Genomic DNA, 25526 nt, shown 5'->3' on the forward strand with positions numbered 1-25526 from the left:
AAAAAAAAATCGCTGATTGCCGCCATTACTAGTAAAAAAAAGAAAGAAAGAAAAATGCCATAAAAATATCCCATAGTTTTTGGATGCTATAACTTTTGCGCAAACCAATCAATATTTTCTTTTTAGGATTTTTTTTACCAAAAATATGTAGCAGAATATATATTGGCTTAAATTAATTAAGAAATTCGATTTTTTTTACATTTTTTAATCGAGAATGTTTTATTAGCAGAAAGTAAAAAATATTGTTTTTTATTCAATATTATTAAACAGTTAATCACCCACGCTACATATAATAATTGGTGTTAGACTTGCCGCTGCTATTAATGACAAAGGTCATTTTTATTTTATTTTTTAAATAGCGCAGACAAACCTAAATGAATAATAAAGTGCTAATACTGTGCATGCAATGTGTGCAAAGAACAACTGAAATAGTGAAAAATATTGAACAAGCATGTAGCCAGTGAAAGTTCAAATAAATGCATAAATAAAGTTCCAATTTCAAAGATTTCTTCACAAGTGCTGCTGTGCTGATAATTCCCAAGGTGCTACAATAATAATTGATATCCACACAGATGATAACGTGCTCCATTCCCCCCCCCCCCCAAAGTGGTTAGACTCACCAGATCAAATGGACCCTGTTGTGGTTCAAACAGGCTTAATCTGGCGAGCAGGGTGATGGGACGCCAACTCCAAGATACGATTCTTCCTGTGATGTTTCAAACTCGGACGTGAGGAGAGAGATCCCACATAGTGTAGTAGTACGTCTTGTTTATTAAGTAGAAATCAAGCTTACAATTTTTCATAGTAAAAAGCAAAAGGATGTAGCATCAAAGGACGTAGCAAGTTCTCTCACAACCTCTGCATTCCAACGTACATCGGACGTGATGTCACTGCGGTGCCGTAGTCTGTGTACTGACGCGTTTCGTCCCTCCCAGAGAGCGTTATCAAAGACCTTTGGAAAAATCTTCCAATGGGGACACTAGTTCTGGTGGCTTGGGGGTCCCCAACTTCTCACATCCTGTTTTGGCTATGGAACAGGAAGTGAAGGTAAATCATCCCAATGGGACACAGATGGCAAAAAATAAACTGACAAGTGTTACCCTCCCTTAATGAAAAAAAAAAAAAGTTTGGGCTATAGTTCTACTTTAACAGAGGTTCTGAGTATAAACATTCTGCCGTTAAAATGCTGGAATTGTTCTGAGAAATGTTGAATGCAATTTTTTCCCCTAAATTATCTTGGAGCAGACGATACACACTAATGACCAGTGTCCAGTAAAAACATATGCCCGTTGGATGTCACTAATAAACATTCTTGAATAGTAAAGAGACAATCGACTTGGAAACCGTTCCCCTGAGTCCTAAATTGTGTGATTTTCTACAATTCAGACAACTCTACATGCAAATATCCTGGAGAATCGCAAAGTGATGAATTGGCGATTCTCCCAATTCAGTCATCCTTATTACTGAGTTATAAATAATGTACATATTGGAAAATGTACCAAGAACAAGAACACTTGTTTTTTTTTCATTTGCACATTTTATCAATGTTTCTCGTTGAACCTGAACTCAAAATGACAATTCCTATTTCTGCTTGCTCATCTACAATAGCTAAAAAGTCTTTGATTATGAAAAAAACATGATTTATTTAGCATTTTTTGTTTTTACGTGTTCCTAGTATTCATTTTTCCATACACACACACTGCTATACCACCTTGTACTAGGTTCTTGCCTGCTTTAAAATAACAGCTCTACAAGTAAAACATTATTTGTCTATAGAATGTAAAATAAAAATAGCAAGAGGAAACCCATCATGAGGAAACACAAAGGCCGCCATCGCTGTCTCCTTTTTTAAAACTGCTGATTGTCTCGCTGGATCTAGCTCTGAGGCCTCGTGCAGACGGACGGACTGTCCGCTGAAAAGGGTCCGCCAGACCGTTTTCAGCGGACATGTCCACCCGGAGATTTCTGTCTGATGGTTGTACACACCATCAGACAGAAATCCGCGCGTACACGATACGCGGTGACGTGGCCGTGCCGACGCGGCGACGTGCGCGGCCCTGGAAGTTCAAAGCTTCTACACATGCGTCGAATCACTTTGACGCATGCAAGGGATGGCGGCCGATCGGACATGTCCGGTGAGTCTGTACAGACGACCGAACATGTCCGATGGACAGGCTTCCAGCTGACATGTTTCTTAGCATGCTGAGAAACATTTGTCCGCTGGAAAACGGTCGGCTGGACAAATGTCCGCTGGAAACCTGTCCAGTCGGCCGTACACACGACCGAACATGTCTGCTGAAACTGGTCCGCGGTCGTGTGTACGGGGCCTGAGGCCTCGTACACACGGCCGAGGAACTCGACGTGCCAAACACGTCGAGTTCCTCGTCGAGTTCAGCCCTGAAGCCGCCGAGGAGCTCGGCGGGCCGAGAGCTCCCATAGAACAACGAGAAAATAGAGAACATGTTCTCTATTTTCTCGACGAGTTCCTCGGCGGCTCCAACGGGCCGAAAGTGTACAGACGACAGAGTTTCTCGGCAGAATCCGGCTCTGACCGAGTTTCTCGCCGAATTCTGCCGAGAAACTCTGTCGTGTGTACGAGGCCTGAGAGTTACACTGCCCTGCCAGACAGAACAACCAGGTGGTTGACATCACTTTCTCTGTTACAGTTGTAGAAGGAATACAGTGGTGTCATTTCTCCACCCCAGTATGTTGATTGGATAGTGTGGGATTAGGAAGAGGTCCAATGAGGTCTTGGTCCACTCTGCTCTCTCCTTCTATCTGCATGTAACTTGTCAGCAAACAGCACGCCCGACTGACTTCCAGTCATGCCCCTCCCTCTCTCACTTTGAGGGTCGGTTCACACTAGAACTAAGTGCACAAAAGGTTTGTTTCCTGCACTGCCTTCAAAATGCACTGCTTTTGCAACTTGCTGCAGATGCCAATACATTTTAATGGGCACCGCAATTGCAAATACAGTGCGTTTGCAGGCACCAGATCTCATGGTACAGCGTGCAGTACTTTTTGTGCATTGCTGTGTCATTTGCAAATCATTCTAATGAATGTGCAGCTAAATTGCAATGCAGGGGAATGCACAGGAATCGCATAGGAACGTGATTCATAGCAGAATAAAATGAACGCGTTTCAGGGGCCAAACACATTCCTTCATCAGGGCTCAAGAATATGGAGTGTACTTAAACAGACTCAAGTAAGCAGATAGCCAATAGATCTGCACTGTGATTTAGCACTTGTATTTGTTTCAAGAGAGCACGTTAAAGCGGGGGTTCACCCTAAAAAAAAAAAATTCTTTATCTACCATCCCATCCAGCATACTAGCGTCAGCTATAGTATGTTTTTTATTTATTTTTTGCCGCTGTATTTACCGTTTAATCGTCCAGTTTCGTTTCAGACTCGGCGGGGAAATAGGCGTTCCTATGAAGAGGTGAACATGATTGACGTCCGGCTATGGCACGTCACGCGTTCTGAAAATAGCCGAAATAGGACTCGGATATATACGGCGCCTGCGCAGTCAGCTCCTAGTCTGTGCGCAGGCGCCGTATAGCGCCGTGAAGAGCCGAGTCCTACACGGGCTATTTTCGGAACGCGTGACGCGCCATAGCCGGACGTCAATCATGTTCCCCTTATATTGTAAGCTCCTTGAGGATCGAGCATGTTACCGTAAGCTTACGGTAACGCGCTTCGCTCTGACATAGAAGAACACACGAGTAAACACAACGGGACACACGTGTCTTCCTGTGTCAGTCCGAAACACACAAGGCGCGCATGTGCAGTACGGGAGCCGCCGAGCGCCAAACTAGTGAGAGGGCGAACTGTACAGGAAGAGAGACCCCATAAGGAGTTGGAGCGCGAGAGTCCTGAACCAGCAGTGGGATCGTATATCAACTTATGATTACATGCTGTATACCTTTTTGGATCTGGTGAGCGCATAGTAAAATAGGAGGTGGTGGTGACACTTTTATTAAAGGTGATAAAGTCACGGATTTTTTGCGGCAAGGCATAATTTCTTCACGTTTGGAAGCACGCTTTGAGGATATTGCATCAGTGCACGATTATATTGGACTTTATTTATATCCACAGTTTTTTTGTCTTTTATATTCATCCTTATCATATATATATTATTTATTGCAAGCGCATTGGCGCTTCTGAGTTTGCGTAACAGGGGGTTCACGAATTAGAGATTAACTCACTGATGTGAGCATATCACATTTTTTGGGTAATTATTGCATAATATATGAGTTTATGTTTATGACTGGTACTTGTAGTTCATTCACATTTATAGGTGATTTAAATATATTTTTTTGAAGTCAGCGCAGTAGTACATGTTATATGTACGAACACTTATAAATTTTCACAAACCAAGGTTTTGCTGTACCTGAAATAAAGAAAAAAAAAAGTCCATTAATGAAGTGAGTCCCATACACCATTCAATTTTCGTGTAATCTCCTATTGCTTTTAAGTAAATCTCCACACAATGCACACAAGAGTGCCCTTCGACCCACCTTATGGGTGACATATGGATTGATTATGCTATTGTTTAGTGATTTACATCATTCATTGCACATGTTTTAGACACAACTAATATTCAGCCTAGGAGTTGGAGAGTGGTCACTGTCATGGCAAACAGGATAGGATGCTCCTACAAGAGTTCCCTTACAGTTTTTGTTGCAAGCACCTATTATTATGCTATATACTATATACTGTATAGTGATTAGAACTTTGTATTCTGAGCCAGAATGGTAAAAATTTATGTTTTACAAATTTTTCAGAGCATTACATTTTTTTTGTTTTAATCAGTGGTGTATAACTAAAAATGTCCCAATCTCCTCTGGTTACACTGAACTTCTCGTGAGAACACTGAAAAAAATAATTAGTGACAAGTATGCATTTATCCTTATGCAAAAGAAAGCATGGGGGGGGGGTCTATTTGAATTACAAATATGCTTATTTATGTCTTCCGTTCTGTTGTTCTAGGTCAAAGTAACAAAGGCAGATCATCAATGTAGAAGTTTAAAGGGGCATTCACATAAATTGCTTCCTGGAAACATTCCCTTGGATTGTATAAAGAGGGCAAGAAAGTATACGTGATTGTATTTTCTTCTCCTTGGATCAGAATGATGCTAGTTCTCACAGTACACAAGTGGATGTATTTGCAGATGCAAATATTGCAGTCCTGGGAAGATGGAAAACTGTTGTATTGCTGGTGCTTTGGTGCCCTCTACTGGAAGTCTCTCTGCTTTTCCTTCTTTTTGCACTGGTAGCTCTAACTCCGCCACTTTGAGTTACAACAAGATGTTTGCACAGACAGTAATGACATAAAAGAGACCTAAGTGTTATGATCAATCTGGACATCAAAGACTGTGAATTAAACTAAAAGTGCCATAAATGCCGCCTGAGTTTGAGGCAGTGGGACGTATTAGGTTTGTTTTGCAGGCAGCCACATCACGTGCCTGTATTTTGCCTTAACCCAGCCAAAATGTGATTGTCAGAGGAGGAAAATCTGTAAAGAACGTTACCCGCGAGGGCTTGCTGTAGGACGTTGATCGCCTTCGCAAAAGGCTTCCACCATCTGCATCTTCGTCGCTGCTCTGGGGATCCGACACTCTGATTGGACTGCACGTTTGATAGGACCTCTCTATAGCATCACACTTCCAAACAGAATATAGCAGTTGGGTGGCTCAGAAGTATTGCCTTTAAGTTTTGATTGACAAGCTTTCCTAGTTCAGATAGTATTTGTAAAAGATTGACAGAGGTGCTATGTCAGTATAGTAATTTATGATGTTGGTATTAAATGCGATCGTAGTATATGGCAATAAAAAGCCCAAATATTACATTTGTAAATGCCATATGGCTATTCACAACAAAGCTTCATAATTGAAATTAATATTATTTACGCTAGAAAGCCATTAGTCCTGTGATTCTGGATCCCCCAAATGCATGATGCCCAACTTCCCGAAGGTCTGTCCCATTGCATTAGGCAAAGGAGTCGTGCATTGCTGTGCAATGTCTCCCATAACTTCTTACCCAAATTATTCTAACTTAGGGCAAAGATTTTTCTTAATATTCCATAAAACATGCTGAGTAGAAAGCGTCAGAAAAAAAAGGCTGCTCTTTTGTCATTGTTTTTATCTTTTGCCACTGTTGGTGTTTTTTATGTGACTTGTCTTTTACAAAATAAAGTGAACATCTAAAGATTTCTATAGAAAATCAATTAAACGTTTATTTAGTATGAATATTTTATACTTACGTTATATGTATAATATGGTGGATGTGCTTTTTTCATGATATAAGAAAACGGTTTCTTTTGTGAATATCTGGAACTTTGTGATGTCTGGGGAATTTGTTAGTATATTAAAATGCATATTTTATCTTCCTGTAACCCTGTGATTATAAAAAGAAATGAACATTAGCTGACAAAGATATCCTGTTTCAGGAAATTACTATTCCACTGTATTATTACTAACTACTAAAAAATACTTTTTTTTTTACGCTTGATGATAAATAATATTCCTTTAAACATTTAGCTGTGAAATTTTTGTCTACTGTCTGCAGAATTAAGTAAAATGGCTCATCAAAGGGAGGAAAAATCAAAAATGGTAAGGAATTTGTAGGATTTATTAATATTCCTACACTCAGTATTATCTCCTTAGTTGATTAGGCTTCATGATCCAAAAGGGATGTTCTATAAGATGGGAAGAGAGAAAAAGTAGAGGTGCTGACTGTAGTAACCACGCTGTAGTATTGAAATAAAAAGTAAACTCAGACTAATTGCTATGAAAGGCAAATCAACATACCGTATATAATCGAGTATAAGTCGAGATTTTCAGCACATTTGTTTGTGCTGAAAATGCCACCCTCTGCTTTATGCGCCTGATCTCCCGGACATTAGGGACCCAGTACCGGTTGGCCGTAGGACCCCAAACTTGGCACACATGTAGTCCCACTCTTCCTCTACACATGTGCAAAGTTTGTTGTCCGGGGGACCTACAGCTGGGGAGCACCGATTTTTCAAAGCCAGGCACCCCTTCCATAGACTACCATGTTAAACGTAAATTTCTCCGGTGACTTTCGGGACTCGGTACTGGCCGGTCCCATGTTAAACGTCAGTCTAGTCATGGGCACAGTGAGGCATGCACATGGACACAGTGAGGCAAAGTGAGGCATGCAGATGGACACCCTAGGCTTATACTCGAGTTAATACGTTTTCCCATTTTTTTGTGGTACAATTAGGTGCCTTGGCTTATATTCGGGTCGGCTTATACTCGAGTATATACGGTACTCATTCCTCCAACCACAGAATATAAATGTTACCATTTGTAAAAAAAAAATGAATATTTTACAAAATGTATCATGGGTGTTTTAAACAATTATTTTTATTACTGGTTGTTGGGAAAACACAATCTCAGCTATTAAATTGAGTCCCCACCACTCCTTGTAAAAAAGAACATAAAAAAAAAAAAGTTGGTCACTTTAGGCCGCGTACACACGATCAGTCCATCCGAAGGACCGTTGTCATCGGTTAACCGATGAAGCTGACTGATGGTCTAATGTGCCTACACACCATAGGTTAAATAACCGATCGTGTCAGAACGTGGTGACGTAAAACACAACGACGTGCTGAAAAAAATGAAGTTCAATGCTTCCAAGCATGCGTCGACTTGATTCTGAGCATGCACAGGTTTTTAACCAATGCTTTTGCATACTAACGATCGGTTTTGACCTATCGGTTAGGCGGCTTTCGGTAAAATTTTAAAGCAAGTTCTCATTTTTTGACTGAAGGTTAACTGACCGATGGGGCCCACACACGATCAGTTTGGACCAATGAAAACGGTTCTTCAGTCCGTTTTCATCGGTTTTGACCGATCGTGTGTACGCGGCCTTATACCCCATTTTCTGGCTTCTTCTTGAAAGATTCTCATGACAAGATGGTCATGGACATCACCAGGCTTTCTCTCAGGATCCTGGGAGCCCGAATATCACAAGTAATTGCTCTAATATTATCCAAATCTCTCATGAGATATTGTATTTATTAACTAAGCCAACCTCTTTAAGGAACAAAGGGAGAAACAATATTCTCCACTGTTTGATGCAGGTGGCATGGATGAATTTCTGAATAACCAGGATAGACCATGACCTGGACTGGCAAGGCTGATTTTTTGCAAAATCATGATAGACCATGGCCTAGGCTAACAAGGCTGAATTTTAGTATAGACGTGATAGACTCTGACCTGGGCTGGCAATTCTGAATTTTAGTATAGCCATGATAGACTGTGAGTTGGGCTGGCAAAGCTGAATTTTAGCATAGCCATGATAGACTGTGACCTGGGCTGGCAAGGCTGATTTTTAGTATATCCATGATACTGTGAACTGGGCTGGCAAGACTGAAATTTAACATAGCCATGACATAGACTTACAAGGCCGAATTTGTGCACACGCAAAATAGACTGTGACCTGGGTTGGCAAGGCTGAATTTGTGCATAGGCATGATAGATCATGACGGGCTGGCAAGGCTGAATTTGTGCATAGGCATGATAGATCATGACGGGCTGGCAAGGCTGAATTTGTGCATAGCCATGATAGACCATGACACGGGCTGGCAAGGCTGAATTTGTGCATAGGCAAAACTTCAGCTTCTCTGCTCCGAACCTCAGTGTAGCTTTTGTGGCTATAACAGCTAATCCAGTTATCATACGGTAGTACTAAACCAGCCAACAGGGGTAGTGGGGAGAACTATAAAGTTTGTTTAGAGGGAAATAAATATATATTTGACCCTGGTAGCTGCTGAACTTACTTGCACCATGGTGCAAGATTCAATTACTGATAGTTTTGGCATTTCTTTATTTTGAAACTCTAGTCATGCATACCGAGGCTTTGTTAACATTTCAACCTTTATGCCTCTTTACATCTTTTCAACTGACAGTGCTGAGGTCCTCTGGAATTTTTCATTGGAACATGTTAGCATGTCTTTATGGAGAAGATCCTTTCAGTGACCAACATATACTGTATGTGTGTGTTTTTATATGGATGACTACCTTCAATCCATACCTCTATCCTCATCACACATTGACTGGAATACCCAAGTCCACTTACCCTCAACTCTAGATGACATCTTGCGCTAAATCTTTGCATACTTTTTCCATCAGGGATTTTGATTGTTTAAACTATTTGTTAAATAAAGAAATGGGAATGGTGTCTGTTTTAATTACTACATGAATTCCAAAAGGGGTTGCAAAGGTTTTCTTGCAATTGTATTGTTATCTTTTTGAACCTTATTAAAGTGCAATTCCAGGCAACTCATAAGCATTGAGACAGCTACTGGTGTTGTCCAGTATCAACGGGAACTCTTCTAAAATGATCATGTCCATTCAGTTTATCATACAAAATCTAAATAATTTTGCACCCGTTTCAGGATAAGGACCAGAGATGAGGTTGGAATTCTTCCATACTCATCTATAACCCTAACATATAGCTTTCCTCTAATTCCCTCTTGCTCAAACTATTTCTTCAAGCAAATCGGATATGTTCTTTTCATCTACTAGTCTATCCACATCCCTGGACAGGTAAGTGTGCTTATTAAATGTCAGCAGTCAGTGTGAATTTCCCCCTTTTTTTTTTTCATTCAGCCAGCTGATTGAGATGCTTTTTTCTGACAGGGCAGTTGAACAGAAGTCCATTGGTAGATCAACTTCTGTTCAACCACAGTGGCCACACATGGATCAAAACGTGTCCGGTCCCTGCTGAGCTGGATGAATTTCAGTCCATCTATGGCCATCTTTACATTGGTGGTCAGTTTAAATTACGCCTCACATTACAAATAAAGAGGTAATAGAGTGTGGGACAGGAATTACCCAGTGTTAACCACTTGCTTACTGGGCACATATACCCCCCTCCTGCCCAGGTGAAATTTCAGCTTTCGGCACTGCGTCGCTTTAACTAACAATTGCGCGGTCGTGCGACGTGGCTTCCAAACAAAATTGACGTCCTTTTTTTCCCACAAGTAGAGCTTTCTTTTGGTGGTATTTGATCGCCTGTGCGGTTTTTATTTTTTGCGCTATAAACAAAAAAGTGCGACAATTTTGAAAAAAATACAATATTTTTTACTTCTTGCTATAATAAATATCCCAATTTAAAAAAACACATTTTTTTTCTCAGTTTAGGCCGATACGTATTCTTCTACATATTTTTGGTAAAAAAAAAAAAAAATCGCAATAAGCGACTGGTTTGCGCAAAAGTTATAGCGCTTACAAAATAGGGGACAGAATTATTATTTTTTATTATTTTTTTTTTTACTAGAAATGGCGGCGATCTGCGATTTTTATTGGGACTGCGACGTTATGGCGGACACATCGGACACATTTTTGGCGCCATTCACATTTATACTGCGATCAGTGCTATAAATATGCACTAATTACAGTATAAATGTGACTGGCATTGAAGGGGTTAACACTAGGGGGTGAGGAAGGGGTTAAACATGTTTCCTATAAAGTGTTGGTAACTAACTGTAGGTGGAGGGGGGGTGACTGGGGGGGGTGACCGATCTGTGTCTCTATGTACAAGAGACACAGATCGGTCTCCTCTCCAGAGACAGCACCGCTGTCTCTGTGTGAGCCGGCAATGACAGATGATCTCATATGTTTACATATGAGATCATCTCTCATTGGCCGCACAGATCGCATCGCAAACGGCCACTCTGATTGGCCGTTCGCGGCGATCTGTAATTGGCTGTGTCCAAGGGACACGGCCAACACAGATTTTCCCCGCTGCGCGCTCTGGAGCGCGCGCGGGGACCGCCCAAAGGGGCGGACTTCAATTGACGTCCTGTTGGCTTTTGGGATCCGCGCTGTAGCCGTCAATTGACGGCAGGCGGATCCCAAGTGGTTAAAAAAGCAAGCTAAGGAAAAAGTGTTAACAGTATAATGCAGTCTAAAGGTTTAGGTGCGCATGTGGGATATAAACTAGAAGGGGGGAGGGAAAGGAATTGGGTAAAAGGAGAAATATTAGCAGAAATAAAGAAGCGTATTTTGTAAGGATATATGGTATGCAAAATGTTTTTATGTCTTTTTTGTACGGAACAAAATGAATAAAGAATACTTGAATTAAAAAAAAAAAAATACGCCTCACATTAGTGGTCAGGGTAGACATTTCCCCTTACATTAAAGTACAAAGTCTTACAATGTCTTGCTTGACACACAGCAAAAAAAGGTGTCCCTGGGAAAAAATGTTAATGTTGGCAAGTGGCGACTATGAAAATCTAGTTTTCTTTTTCGAATTGTACAGGGCATATGGGTGTTTAAATTGAACTTTACCTAATCTACTCCTCATATTATTCACTACCTTCTGTGAAAACAAATAGCTGGATTCAGCCTGGGGGCGCGCATCTTTGATGATGCCGCCGTAAGTTAACTAGGCAAGTACTGTATTCACAAAGTACTTGCCTGCTAAGTTACGGCGGCGTAGTGTAAATGTGGCCGCCGTAAGCGCGCCTAATTCAAATTAGGCTGAGGGGGCGTGTTTTATGTTAATATGGATTGACCTGACGTGATTGACGTTTTTTAGGAGCGGCGCATGCGCCGTCCGTGTACATATCCCAGTGTGCATTGCGGCAAAGTATGCCGCAAGGACGTATTGGTTTCAACGTGGACGTAAATTACGTCCAGCCCTATTCACGGACGACTTACGCAAACAACGTTAAATTTTCAAATTTCGAAGCGGGAACGACGGCCATACTTAACATTACTAGTCCAGCTATTTGATGGAATAACTTTAAGCCTGAAAATGCCTTACGTAAACGGTGTATCTTTACTGCGACGGGCAAGCGTACGTTCGTGAATAGGCGTATCAATGGAAGCGCCACCTAGCGGCCAGCCTAAATATTGCACCCTAAGATACGACGGCGCAAGCCGTCGTATCTTAGATAGGTTTAAGTGTATCTCTGTTTGAGAATACACTTAAACTTAGGACAGCGCAGATTCCGAGTTAGGTCGGAGTATCTACTGATACGCCGGCCTAACTCTTACTGAATCTAGCTAAAAGTGTTTTCTGAACGCAGTGGGCCCGTATGCAAAGCTGCCTTCCCCTTCTTGTGTCCAGGCTCTTTTCAATTGATATTTAAACAGTATAAGTAATATATAAACTTTACTATTAGGGATGAACCGAACATACTTGAGCTTAGTTTGAGGCGGGTTTATTGAACATTACTGAAGATAGGGTGCTGAATCCAACTACATCAAGTCAATTGGAATGAATGTTAAAAAACAGTAATGGCCATTTTTTAGGCTAATAGGCCTGGGAATGTGCAGAAAAGCAAAAAACTTTATTTCCCTCATTCTGATTGGTGAGGAGCAGAAAATGCTTTTGGCTCAATTCACACTTGCCCACAGCCTGAGGGCTGGTTGCGGGTGCAGGAATCCTACCTGTTCCCGAAACCCTTAAACCAAATTGTGCAGCTCTTACTAGACACATGGGGCTGTCATTCATTTTGAATGGCACCTCCATGCAGCTTAGCCTGCAGAGTATTTGCGGGTGTGTGAACCGCAGCGAAATTGCATGGTCAAAAAGACAATGTGGCCATGTTTTTAAAAAGGTGCATGCACCTTTTTTCTGCAGCGAATCACGGGCAGAGCAGCCCATTTAAATGAATGGGCTGCCGTGCCCATGCAAACGCGCAATAGTGTGAACCAAGCCTTTTTAAAAGGCAACATTTCTTTAATAAACATGCCTGGTGGACACCCTGAACCTGCCCTCTGTATGATGTAAACAACCTACTGCAGCAAAACTGACACAAAGAAAATGCTGTTTAAATTGCAGGTAAATGATATCTTCCAGCTGCTGCATTCTGTTTCTAATCAAACAGCCAAAATGTCCTTCCTTTATACCAGACCCTTATCCGTGAGTCTGGTATAGATTTAAATGAGACCCACGCCAAAAAAAAATGGCATAAGCCTGTTTGCCACAGTGGGAGTGGCTTGAAGGGATGATGAATAAATAGAAACAGTGCCCACTGTGAGTGAGTGAGTGAGAAACTTATATAGCGCAACACATGCGAACTGAATCGCCTCTGGCCACTGCACACATACACCACGGGTTTTGTACCCACAAAGGTAATGTCAACAGTGGCAAAGCAAAAAATGCTCAGGCCTTAATGGGTGGGAAAAATGCTGCTGCATTGGTGGTGTCACGAAAAAAAAAAAAAAACTTACTTGTGTCAGCGATGTTCCTCAGGTATGAAAAACCCTGTGTTGGTGTTAGGAAGAAAAAATGCCCCTGCATTGGTGGCGTTACTGGAAGAAAAAAATTCCCTTTATCGGTGTCACTGCAAGGAAAAATGCATCTGCATCTGTGGTGCCACTAGCAGAATTTTTTTTTATTGTGTCAGTGGTGTCACTGGAAAAAAAATGCCCAGCTTCAATGTCAATTAGAGTGAAAAAAATGCCCCTGCACTGATATCAGTGGGAGGAAAAGACGCCCCTCTATTAATGGTGTTAATAGGGAAAAAAAGACCCTGGATTGCTGTCAGTGGGAGGGAAAAAATTAAGTACACAGGGAGGCAGTTAATGTATTTTGACATACAGTACAGAGGGGGGCAGTTGATGGTGCAGGCAGTAAAGAGGATGGCGGTTGATGGTATGAAGGCAGTACATAGGGGGTAGCTGATGGTGGGGACAGGCAGTACAAAAGGGGCAGTTGATGGTGAGGACACATAGTAGAGAGAGGTCAGTTAATGATGGGAAAGGCAGTACAAAGTAGGGTTAGGTGGCAGGTGCTCGATAATTAAGGGGGGGGGGCAAACAATGCCACCCCCCCCAGCGGGAGACAAGGCCGGTCCGCACCGGGAGGAAATGTATGATGGAAATGTCCCCCCGCCAGTCAGACAGCCTACTTACCTGCACAGGATGACACATCGATCTCCCCTCCCTCCCCTGTGCGAGCCGGGAAGTGCCAGATGGCTGAGTTTCTGCGGGTGAGTCATCCATGGTCACAGTGGCGGCAAGTGGGTCAGTCGGTATTCACCTCTGGCCATGCTCTCCTTCTCCTCCCAACTCTTTCTCCTAGGCATCCAATAGGATCGCCTGGTATTTTGACCAATCAGGAAACGGGTTTCATGGCCCGCTTCCTGAATGGTGGAGAGGTGATTCAGTGTGAAAATAGAAAACATGTATTAGTTATTGTCACACAACTGGGTGGGCTTGGCGCAAAGTGCTCTGTGACCTGAGACCACCCTTTTTTGAAGCCTATTAGAGCCTCAGGCTCTAATCATGTGCTTCAAACCCCCCCCCCCCCCCATTGGAATCCATGCATCCGGGAACCTTGCATGTAGATTAGGGTACCGGACACATTAGGTGGTCCGGACGCATTAGGTGTGGCTGCGCTGACAGGCAGTACAACGGGGGGTCACTGATGGTGAAGACAGGCAGTACAGAGAGGACAGTTGATAGTGGGGACAGGCAGTACGGAGGGAAGCAGATGATTGTGGGGACACGCAATACAAAGGGGAGGTAGTTGATGATGGGGCAGGCATAATTAAATGAATCAGCACTGCTGGCTATAGCCTGCAGCACTGATTGAGTGGCAAAAATCGGACAGGGCAATTGCACAGAAGTTAATTAGTAGACTTTGTACAACTGCCCTGCCCATACATGGATTGAAATTTGTCAGGTCCCTACTGAACTGACCGAATTTCAAACCATGCATGGCTTGCTTTATTGAAACTCAGAACAGCCCACCGGAACAAAGCAGGAAGCATGGGGATGAATCACTTGAATATGCAGGCTGCCATAGTTAACTTTTTTCTGAAAAAAATTATTTCTTGGTTGCTGACCTAGTACAGATCTGCATACTTAGTCTGCATCAATGATTCAGAAAGTATTCAAGTACTCATCATAAAATCAAGGCAACTTTTAGAAGGAAACTCTGCATAAACATTTCTCTCAATCCTTTAAAAAAGTAGATAATAAGATGAAAATCATGGGTCAGTCTACTTCTCCCCCGCCTTTCCAAAAATCTAGCTCTTATTATAAAGCAATTAGGCGCACATTTCTAAAATTGGATAAAGAATAAATTCAGCACGTATGTTTCTAAAAGATGTCAGATAGATGTGGTAACCAGCGATGACACATCTTTTTCATTATGAGCAGCTTGTAAAATAATCAAATGTGTCTTTATTGCAGCATAGTGATTCTAGGTCAGTAATATTTACAGTATTTTAGAGTACCTAAACCCAAGAACAAAATTGTAACTTATTGCAGCTTAGCGGATGTGGGCTGCATTATTTTTATTTTTTCCCTTTATGTTCACCTTGTAACCCTGCCTGGAGGTGGGGAAGGGGGGCATGTAGTGGCAATAATTCACACAGGCAGGTGAAACCATAAATTCATAATAAAAGCAGTGCAGCAACAGTTCATAACAATCCCAGCGGGAAGACAGCCTATCCAGGTGCACTCCCAGTTACAGCAATGTGAACAGAGCCAATTCCAGACATCTGTAGAAAGGGCCAGAGTGTGGCTTGGCTGTTTCATACCCAGTCGAGAATATGTTCAGAAGAGATGCGACCCTACACTTTCCCTCCTCATCAGGAACCTTTCCCTACCTCTAGTTCTATCACTCATCAGGAACCTTTCCCTACCTCTAGTTCTATCACTCATCAGGAACCTTTCCCTACCTCTAGTTCTATCACTAACAGACAGCATACCTTTCCCTGCACTACCCACTTACATAACGTGTGCAAAACACAGGGGCCGGGGGGATTAAATAGGCTCTGCCTGACCCAAAATGGCTACCAGAGCTTTACCAAATACCCAGTAAACCATAGAGGAACCAGGTTCCTTCTGACTTCCTTCCCAGATGCAGAGTGCCACCTGCAATGGAGAAAATAAACTTCACCTAACCCTCACTCAATAAACTGTATCAATGGAGGAGCAGTAAGTTACCCTCAGATAGAAAGTGTGTTAAGACTTTAGAACACCTCCTCTCCATGGGGGGAGATTGTGTAGATCACAGAGGTTACCTAGGCAAGAATGTTAACAGCTTGAAATTTGCAAAGACAGCTACAAGCTGGATTTCTGGGAGATCACTATTTTTTTAACACATTGAACAGATATACCAAAATGTTTTAAACAAGACATTCAGTTTTTTTTTTTTAAAGGATCAGCCCCGTTTCACCCATTAGCGGTGCGAAAGAAGTGCGATTTACTAGTGCGGTTCGACCTGCGATTCAGCAATGCAGTTTCCATGCAAGTTTTAAAGCTCTCCAATCTCTCTCTGTGGAAAATTGGATTGCACTGTGCCAAACTCGCACAGGACCCTTTTCTAAAACCGCAGTGCGAATCACCCTCATATATATGAACACCCTTAATAGGAATACATTCTATTTCACTTGCAAAGCAAATTTCCACTGTGAAATCGCATCGCAAAACGCACAAGTGCCAATCAGGGCTCATACTTATCTAGGTGGATGCAGCATCGGTCCGTTGCTGCATCTGTCCTTTGCGGTTCTAAGACTAAGTGCCCATTCACACCTAGGCGTATATATGCCTGAAGCGCGACGCCACAGCAGCCCCTGATACGCTGGAGGGGTGAGTTTACATTGTCGGCTATGGAGATGGTTCACATCTCCACGCCGAAACGCCTGAAGCCCAAAACAAGTCCCGGACCTTTTTTTCAGGCGGCTTTCGGCGTTCGGCCATAGCCGACAATGTTGATCACCCCTCCTGTGTATGTTACCGCGGCGTATTTTACCGCGTTTTTTCGCGGCAATTCGCGGAAAAATACGCCTCTTTGTAGTGTGAATGCAGCCTTAGAACAAAGATCAAAGACCGCTGATTCCGCGGTTCTCAGAGCTCTGTGCGCAGAGAGCTGGTGACTGTCAGTCATTGCCGTTTGATTTTCCCCCTCCTCGCTCACTGGAACATTGGGCTGTGGAGGGGGCAGGGGCGGCTGGCTCAGGCTCTTGGTGGCTCGCTGAGCCAGATGTCGTTGTAAGTAGATCCCAACCATATTGTCGCAATCTTTGGACCAGCTCTGTGACGTCAGCCCGCTGTCTGCTGAAAATGGGTAACAGGAGAAGTACAGCCAAACAAGCTTTGGCTGTACTTCTCCTTTAAAGATATAGTTAATAGACTACAAGGGATTGGATAATAAAATCAGTAGAGCTTCCCCTCATTTCAGATCTACCCCTCAGATCTACAGCAAATACATTTTGCACTTGTAGTGCAAAGTGGATTTGCCTTTCGTAAATAACCCCCCGTGTAAGTGACACAGCCAGGAAACTGCCATTTTCAAAGAGGTCTTCCATTACAGGTTTTCTTTAAAGCGTGTCTAATGTTAAAGCTTTGTTTTTAGCTTTGAATAGTGTTATGTTTTTACTGCTGTCTGTGTTGTGAAGATTTCCCCTCACTTCCTGTCCCTGTGATGCCAATACAAGTAAAGGGGGGGGGGGGGGTACAGTTATCGCAGAGACAGGAAGGCACAGACAGCAATAAAATATTGTCAGGAAATCTAGCTCTTCCTCACAACTAAAAATTGTTGCCCCCAAAGTGTTCAGGAGAAAGTCAGGAAGGAAAATCTTTCAAAACTCTCTTTCATAGTTGACAACATTGCAAAAAAAAAAAATCGGGACACATTTTTGCATGTAGGCAGAGCCTTGTTATAATTAGGGGGTGGGGCATTCATTTGTAGGCGTGGCATAACAGGAAAATGCTCTGCAAGCAGTGGGGGAGTGGACCAGCGCAGTCTCCCCTTCAGTTTGAGCCAGCCGCGTGGCTACTTAGGGAGAGGATTGCTCAGAATACAGAAGCCTGGCCATGAGCCAGCTAATAAAAGACTGCCGTTGCCACTTACTACTGCGCTGTCTGACCCCAGGGCATCCGACTCCCTCACTGCACAGATCCTTGTGTTCAGTGGAGAGGCCGCCAATCCCTGCAGCCAATAGGCTTCAGTGTACAATGGAATTTTTTATTTGTACACTGAAGAGAGAAGTCGATTGGCTGCCCCTCTCCTCTGCACTGAACACAAGGGGAAACATCACTCGTGGCGACGGACATTTTTGTGTAGCCGCTGCCGTTTTTAGCCCAAAACATTCCCGATTTTCCCAGGACAAAGGCAAAATCCTGGGGAAAAGAATCGGGACAAGCTAAATTCAAGACAAGGGTCCAAAATTCAGGATTGTCCCGGGAAATTTGGGACTGTTGGCAACTATGCTCTTTGTCTCGGTGTCTATTATCAATTGACAAAGTGTCTAAGATGGAATTCCCCCTCACTCACTGTTAAGTCTCTGGGACACAGGCAGCAAATAAAAGTAAAAATCTGACAGAACTTTCTAACTATTCCTCACTGTATCCAACCCCTGGGAGTCGGGAAACATGAGCATTTGCAAGTGATCACTAATTCCACACAGTCCTTGTCTGCAGCCTTTTGCCTGTGATATGAGTTGTTTGCTTGCTCTGGATGGAGGTCAATTACAAGAGACTCAACCATAAGACATTTACATACTTCTCTTTGCTCACCTTCAGTTTGTTTTATTATATTCGTATTTAACTTCACTTGGGTTTAAAGTGGAACTAAATCCAATAAATAAAAAACTTATGAAAAACGTTTTCCCAAATAAGGTGGGAGAGCTCTTCCAGACCAGTGGTTATCAACCCTGTCCACAGGGCCCACTAACAGGCCAGGTTTTATGTATTACCTTGGGGAGATGCAGACTAGAATACTGCAATCGCTGAGCAGCAAATTATGTCACCTGTGATGTATTTCAGTTATCTTGCAAACCTGGCCTGTTAGTGGGCCCTAAGGACAGGGTTGATGACCACTGTTCTAGACCACACGGATCACACATCCCACACAAATGGCTAATAACTGCCATTGTGGAAGATGAATGCAAACTAAATCACACAGTGAAAGAGGGAATGCCTCGGTCACATATGATTGGTGGGCCACTGTGAAAGCTTCATGCTGGGCGGGGTAGCTCAGGTGTGTTCAGACTAGGATCCAAACACACCTGAGCTCATCTTTGCTAATGAGAATGCTACAGCTGACTTTAAGGCTGGGTTCACACTACTACACTACTTTCATCCTACTTTGCTCTGTGTTCAATGTTTCCCTATGAGAGCGTCTTGTAGTGTCCTACACAAGTCGGTCCGACTTTGAAAATGCTCCCTGTACTACTTTTGGTCCTACATTGATCTACTTCAGGCCCATTGAATATCATTGAAGTCGGACCAAAGTAGTATCCTGTTCATGAAAGTAGGATGGATGTAGGACCATTGTAGGATAAATGTAGGACCAATGTAGCAGAGCAAAGTAGGATGAAAGTAGTGTAGTAGTGTGAACCCAGCCTAAGGCCTAATTGATATTCCTTGAGCCGTCCAAGCCAATTTTGATCATTTTCACATACGTTTTAAAGCCAGCATTATTTGTGCCAGAAAATTACTTAGAACTGAAATATTATATATCTTATGAAAGCAAAGGCCCTGGAGAATAAAATGATATCTGTTTTTTAAATTGCACAATATTTGAGCAGCTATATTCAAGTGCAAACTTTCAATAAAAAATACACTAAGCCTAGGTTCACATTGGATCAATTTGTCATGCGATTTGAGAGATCAAATCACATAACAAGTCGCAGCCTATTGGAGGCAATGGCACTGTTCCAATCGGTGCAAAACCGATTTTGCAGCACCGCACCGATTTTGAAAAAGTAGTTCCTGCACTATTTTTGCCGATTTCAGGTGCGACTTCAATAGATATCTGTGTATGAAGTCACAAAGATGTCTATCAATTAGCACCTGAAATCACGCTGACCTTGTTACTTTGAAATTGCGCTACTTCAAGTGAAGTAGCGCAATTTCAAAGTAGCATCAATGTGAACCAGGTCTTAAGGCTGGGTTCACACTGTTGCGAACTGGATGCGGTTTTCCTCCATATCCAATTCGCAATAGCAGGGGATTGTGACCGACTCTCTATGGAGCTAGTTAACACATGTCCACTGCGGCTCTGGTACAAATTTGCACAGAAGTCCTGTGCATCTTTTGCTCCATTTCAGGTCCGAATTCGGCCAAACATTTGTTCTGAAATGGTGAATGAGGACGCACCGAACTCCTGCTTTGAACCGCATGCGAAGATAGTGGGAACCCAGCCACAAGGAATTTTAGAGCACACAATATAATACAGCGTTTTGTTAAAATATGGCATTGTATTGAGTAAATAGATACCAAACATGTCAACACTGAGAATTGTGCACACCTGTGAAATGGTGATACACTATGGTACCTTATAACTCCAATTCCAAAAATGTAGGGATGCTGTGTAAAATCTAAATAAAATCAGAATGCAATGTTTGGTTAATTTCATGAACCCATATTATATTTTATAATAGAAAACATATCTCGTGTTTAAACTGAAATGTACCATTTTAATAAAAAAGGTGATTTTGGAATTAATGGCAGCAACACATTTAGGCCGGGTTCACACCTATACGAATTGAATGCGCGTTTCCCCGCATTCAATTTGCATAGCAGGAGAATGTGACTGGCTCTCTATGGACCCGGTTCACATATCTCCGCAGCGGGTCCGGTGCAGTGTGCCGGAAAAACTTGTGCAATTTTTGGTGTGTTTCAGGTTTGGTTTCAGACCAAAATTCGGGCTCAATTGGACCAGAAAAGGTGAACCAGCACGCACCGGACCCCTGTTGTGCGCCGCATGCGGGGATGGTGTGAGCCCAGCCTTAAAAAAGTTGGGACAGGGCAACAAGAAGCTGGTAAGTGCTGCTAACAAGGAAGAGCTGGAAGAAAAATTTGCAACTAATGAGGTTGATTGGCAATAGGTCAGCTGTCTGGTTACAATAACATATAGTCCACATAGTAGCATTGTCTGGACACTAGTGTTTCCATAGTGCATACCTTGTATATCTGTGGTAGTAACAGCAGCCAGAGCCAGTAAAGCTACAGGCTAGCCATTTAGTAATATCTGGTGCATTTGATGTTTATTTCACAGGCAGTGGCCCTAGCATAGTTCCATACTGCCAACATATTGCAAAATGAAGTCCCTATATTTCTTTAATGCAACGTTGGACATAATTAGGATACCTAAATACAGTTGTCGAATATATAACACTATTCATACATGTCTGGTTCCAGGTTGGGAACCAGACATCTCTTCTATCTCTTTGCATGCTGGGAGTTTTTGTAGAGGACCTAACGAGCCCACCTCATTCAGCTGTGCTCATCAAGTCCTCCCAGCAGGACTCCCAGCACTCCCCCTAGAGGTATAAACTGGCATAAAGCATGAACCTACGAGGCGATTCAGTGATCTGCAGTGTATTAAATATATATACAGTCTCCTACATATATATATCCACTCCATTCTAATCTAGCCAAGCCTATATCTGACTGCAGGCCATTCCTGGTGTATGTGTTCAAATACACTTTCAGGCAGGCAGGTGATTCAGTGATCTGCAGTGCATTAAATGTATATACAGTCTCCTTCATATACATATCCACTGCATTCTAGTCTAGCCAAACCTATTTCTGACTGCAGGCCATTCCTGGTGTACTTTTTCTAGTAAACTTCAGGCGGTGTTTTGCTAATCCAATTTTACAGCATGTCTGGAAGGCTACCAAGGAGAGGCAGACGCTCACAGGCCACTAAAAGAGGGCAAGCAGGCTCTGGGTTTACAGCCAACAGTGCTGGTTATGGACACGGTGCATCCTCAGCATATGGCCGTGGAGCACGCTTGTCCTTTTTTTCGGCAGCTGCCCGTGTTGAGCCACAACATGCAGAAGAGTTGGTAGAGTGGATAACAAAGCCATCCTCAGCCTCTGTCACCCAGGCTCAGAGTACTTTGCCTGGCAATACAGCTGCCAAACCGGCCTATTCCATCGGCTCAATGTCACCAGTCACTCCTTCCCTAGCCCCACCATCATGCCCTGAGGAGTCCCCCAAACTGTTCAACCATAGTGCCAGGTACATGCTGCAGGAGGATGAGCAGCGTTTTGAAGTTGCTAAACCGTCAAAAGAAATTCGGTCCCAGCCATCCACATGCTCAGCGTTAGGAATGAGCCGAACACCCCCCCCCCCCAGTTCGGTTCGCACCAGAACCTGCAAACAGACCAAAAGTTTGTGTGAACTTTAGAATGCCTGTTAAAGTCTATGGAACTCGAACGTTTGAAATCTAAAGTGCTAATTTTAAAGGCTAATATGCAAGTTATTGTCCTAAAAAGTGTTTGGGGACCTGGGTCTTGCCCCAGGGGACATGTATCAATGCAAAGAAAAGTTTTAAAAACTGCCGTTTTTTCGGGAGCAGTGATTTTAATAATGCTTACAGTGAAACAATAAAAGTGAAATATTCCTTTAAATTTCGTACCTGGGGGGGGTGTCTAGTATGCCTGTGAAGTGACGCATGTTTCCCATGCTTAGAACTGTCTCTGCACAAAGTGTCATTTCTGAAGGAAAATCACTCGCAGCTATAATGAATTGTCGGCTCCGGCAATTCAGAGAAAAGTCATTCATAAAAAAAAGCGTGGGGGTCCCCCCAAATTCAATTACCAGGCCCTTCAGGTCTGGTATGGATATTAAGGGGAACCCGCCATCAATTTAAAAACAAAATGAGGTGGGGTTCCCCCCAAATATCCATTCCAGACCCTTCAGGTCTGGTGTGGATTTTAAGGGGAACTCCACCCCAAAGTAAAAAAAAAATGGCGTGGAGTTAGACCAAAAATCCACACCAGACCCCCTTATCCGAGCACGCAACCTGGCCAGCCGCAGAAAAGAGGTGGGGACGAGAGAGGGCCCCCCCTCCCCTCCTGAACCATATCAGGCCACATGCCCTCAACATTGGGAGGATGCTTTGGGCGTCTGTGACCCCTCAAAGCACCATGTCCCCATGTTGATGGGAACAAGGGCCTCATCCCCACATCTAAGGATTCACACCTATGCATTTTTAGTGCTTTATGCATTTTGCTGATTTGCACTACTGTCCATTTAATATGGTTTCCTATGCAAATATGCAAAATGCAAAAAGCACTAAAAATGCATAGGTGTGACTAAAGGGTTACTATAGAAAAAATATATTTTTCTTAAAAAATAACAAACATGTTATACTTACCTCCAATGTGCAGTTAGTTTTGCAGAGTGGCCCCGATCCACGTCTTCTGGGGTCCCTCAGAGGCTGTCTCTGATCCTCCCCGAAAGAACCCACCAGTCATACGAGAGAGCTCGCATGGTGGTGAGTCCTTGCGGGCGCACTCCCATGATACAGCGAGCGCCATAGCCGCTCACTGTATCACTCGGCGTGCCGCGTCACAGGATGTGATTGACAGCAGCGCCAGCCAATGGCTGCGCTGCTCTCAATCCATCCGCTCTAGCCAATCAGCGGCCAGGCTGAGCGGCAAAGAGGATCTCGAGACCGAGCGCGGGACTTTCGAGGGGTCAGGTAAGTAAAATGGGGGTTTGGGGAGGCGGCATCATCAGATGTTTTTTCACCTTAATGCATAGATTGCATTAAGGTGAAAAAAAAAATTCTTTACAACTCCTTTAACCACTTGAATACCAGCCGCATGTAAAATGACGGCTTCACAGTGGCTCTGGAAACTCAACAGGACGTCAATTGACGTCCTGGATTCCTCCGGCCACTGGGGGGCGCGCGTGCGCCCGGCGCGTCCCCGAGATGCCGATGCGCGTGCCTGGCGGTCGCGATGTCCGCCAGGCACCCACGATCAGCAGTGACAGAGCAGGGACGTAGAGCTCTGTGTGTAAACACAGAGCTCCACGTCCTGTCAGGGGACAGAGGAGACCGATCTGTGTCTCTTGTACATAGGGACACAGATCAGTCACCCCCCTTCCCCCACAGTTAGAACACACATAGGCTACACATTTAACCCCTTCCTCACCCCCTAGTGTTAACCCCTTCAATGCCAGTCACATTTATACTGTAATTAGTGCATATTTATAGCACTGATCGCAGTATAAATGTGAATGGCGCCAAAAATGTGTCAAAAGTGTCCAATGTGTCCGCCATAACGTCGCAGTCCCAATAAAAAAAATCGCAGATCGCCGCCATTACTAGTAAAAAAAATAAAAATAAAAAAAATAATAATAATTCTGTCCCATATTTTGTAAGCGCTTATTGCGATTTTTTTTTTTTTTTTTACCAAAAATATGTAGAAGAATACGTATCGACCTAAACTGAGAAAAAATTTGTTGGAAAAAAAAATGTGGCTATTTATTATAGCAACAAGTAAAAAATATTGATTTTTTTTTCAAAATTGTTGCTTTTTTTGTTTTATAGCGCAAAAAAAAAAAAGCGCAGAGGTGATCAAATACCACCAAAAGAAAGCTCTATTTGTGGGGAAAAAAGGACGCCAATTTTATTTGGGAGCCACGTCACATGACCGCGCAATTGTCAGTTAAAGCGACGCAGTGCCGGAAGCTGAAATTTCACCTGGTCAGGAGGGGGGTATATGTGCCCGGTATGGAAGTGGTTAAGCCTACACACGGTCTGATTGTTGGACAAACGAGTGCCTGATTTTTGTCAATAGGGCGTGTGCCAGGATCTTGTCTTGCATACTAATGTTACACAAATTGTCGTGCCACAAACCCAAACGTAGTGACGTACTACAAGGAATTTCAGCTCTTGAGCGCCACCCTTTGGGCTCCTTCTGCTAATTTCGTGTTTGGTGAGCAGTGATTTCGGGCATGCGTGTTTGTACTTTCTGTGTACTGACCATCTTGAAAATCTGACGTGGAGCTGTCATTTGACAAAAATTGACTAGCCTGTCATCCAACATTTGTTGTCTGAAAATCGGACAACAATTGTCAAATGGAGTGTACTAACAGTAAGAATTTCGGACAACAGTCTATCAACAGACAATCCCCTTCCGAAAATCGAATTGTGTGTACGAGGCTTTAGGCTGGATTCACACCTATGCATTTTTAATGCTTTTTGCATTTTGCAGATTTGCACTACAGTCCGTTTAACATGGTTTCCTATGGAACACGTTCTGTAGTGCAAATCTGCAAAATGCAAAAAGCACTGAATATGCATAGGTGTGAATCCAGCGTTATGCCTGGTACACAAGATCCGATTATCGGACAAATGATCGTCTGTTTTTTTTTTTTGCATGCTAATCTCATGTCGAATCTGATGAGTTTACTAAAGTCGCGAAAATTCTCGAAGACAGAATAAAAATTCGGAAGTGATGTCATGTGTTGTAATGCATTTGTATTGCGTTTTCGAACGACAGCTGTACTGATTAAACGAAAATCGTACGATCTGGCATCGTACGAAAACAATTCTGTGCATGTCCGATAGAATAATATCGGATGAACTGTCCTGATCAGCTCTCGAAAGCTCTGTACTCACGATCCGATTATTGTACAATCGATTAGAAAGCAAAATTTTTCGTACGATTTTCGGATTGTGTGTACGGGGCTTTAGGCACCCTTTCTCTGAACCTCAGTAGTTCTCCTCAGCTGTCCTTCAGACCTGGGCCAGTTCACACCAGATGCAGTTCCGTGTGCTT

General features: G+C 43.0%; 1 protein-coding gene and 1 long non-coding RNA gene across 4 annotated transcripts in view; one reads left to right on the top strand and one right to left on the bottom strand.

Annotated features, from left to right (window-relative positions):
- The window catches only part of NKAIN2 (sodium/potassium transporting ATPase interacting 2), a 1108432-nt gene extending 1102038 nt beyond the window's left edge, over positions 1-6394 (top strand). For all 3 annotated transcript variants that reach the window (XR_005748699.1, XM_040350350.1, XM_040350351.1), the window contains one exon: positions 4990-6394. Coding sequence is in view for 1 of the 3 variants with exons in the window: in XM_040350351.1 (XP_040206285.1) it covers positions 4990-4999 (10 nt within the window). In the remaining 2 variants the exon portion in view is untranslated. The remainder of the gene's footprint in view (positions 1-4989) is intronic.
- LOC120937284 lies at positions 754-25526 on the bottom strand. The gene is made up of 3 exons (XR_005748700.1): positions 25367-25526; positions 6263-6396; positions 754-1027 (listed from the first exon to the last, which is right to left on the bottom strand). It is a non-coding gene; the product is annotated as an uncharacterized LOC120937284 (long non-coding RNA).

This window comes from Rana temporaria, chromosome 4 (genome assembly GCF_905171775.1).
Source record: "Rana temporaria chromosome 4, aRanTem1.1, whole genome shotgun sequence".
Classification (NCBI taxonomy): Eukaryota; Metazoa; Chordata; class Amphibia; order Anura; family Ranidae; genus Rana; species Rana temporaria.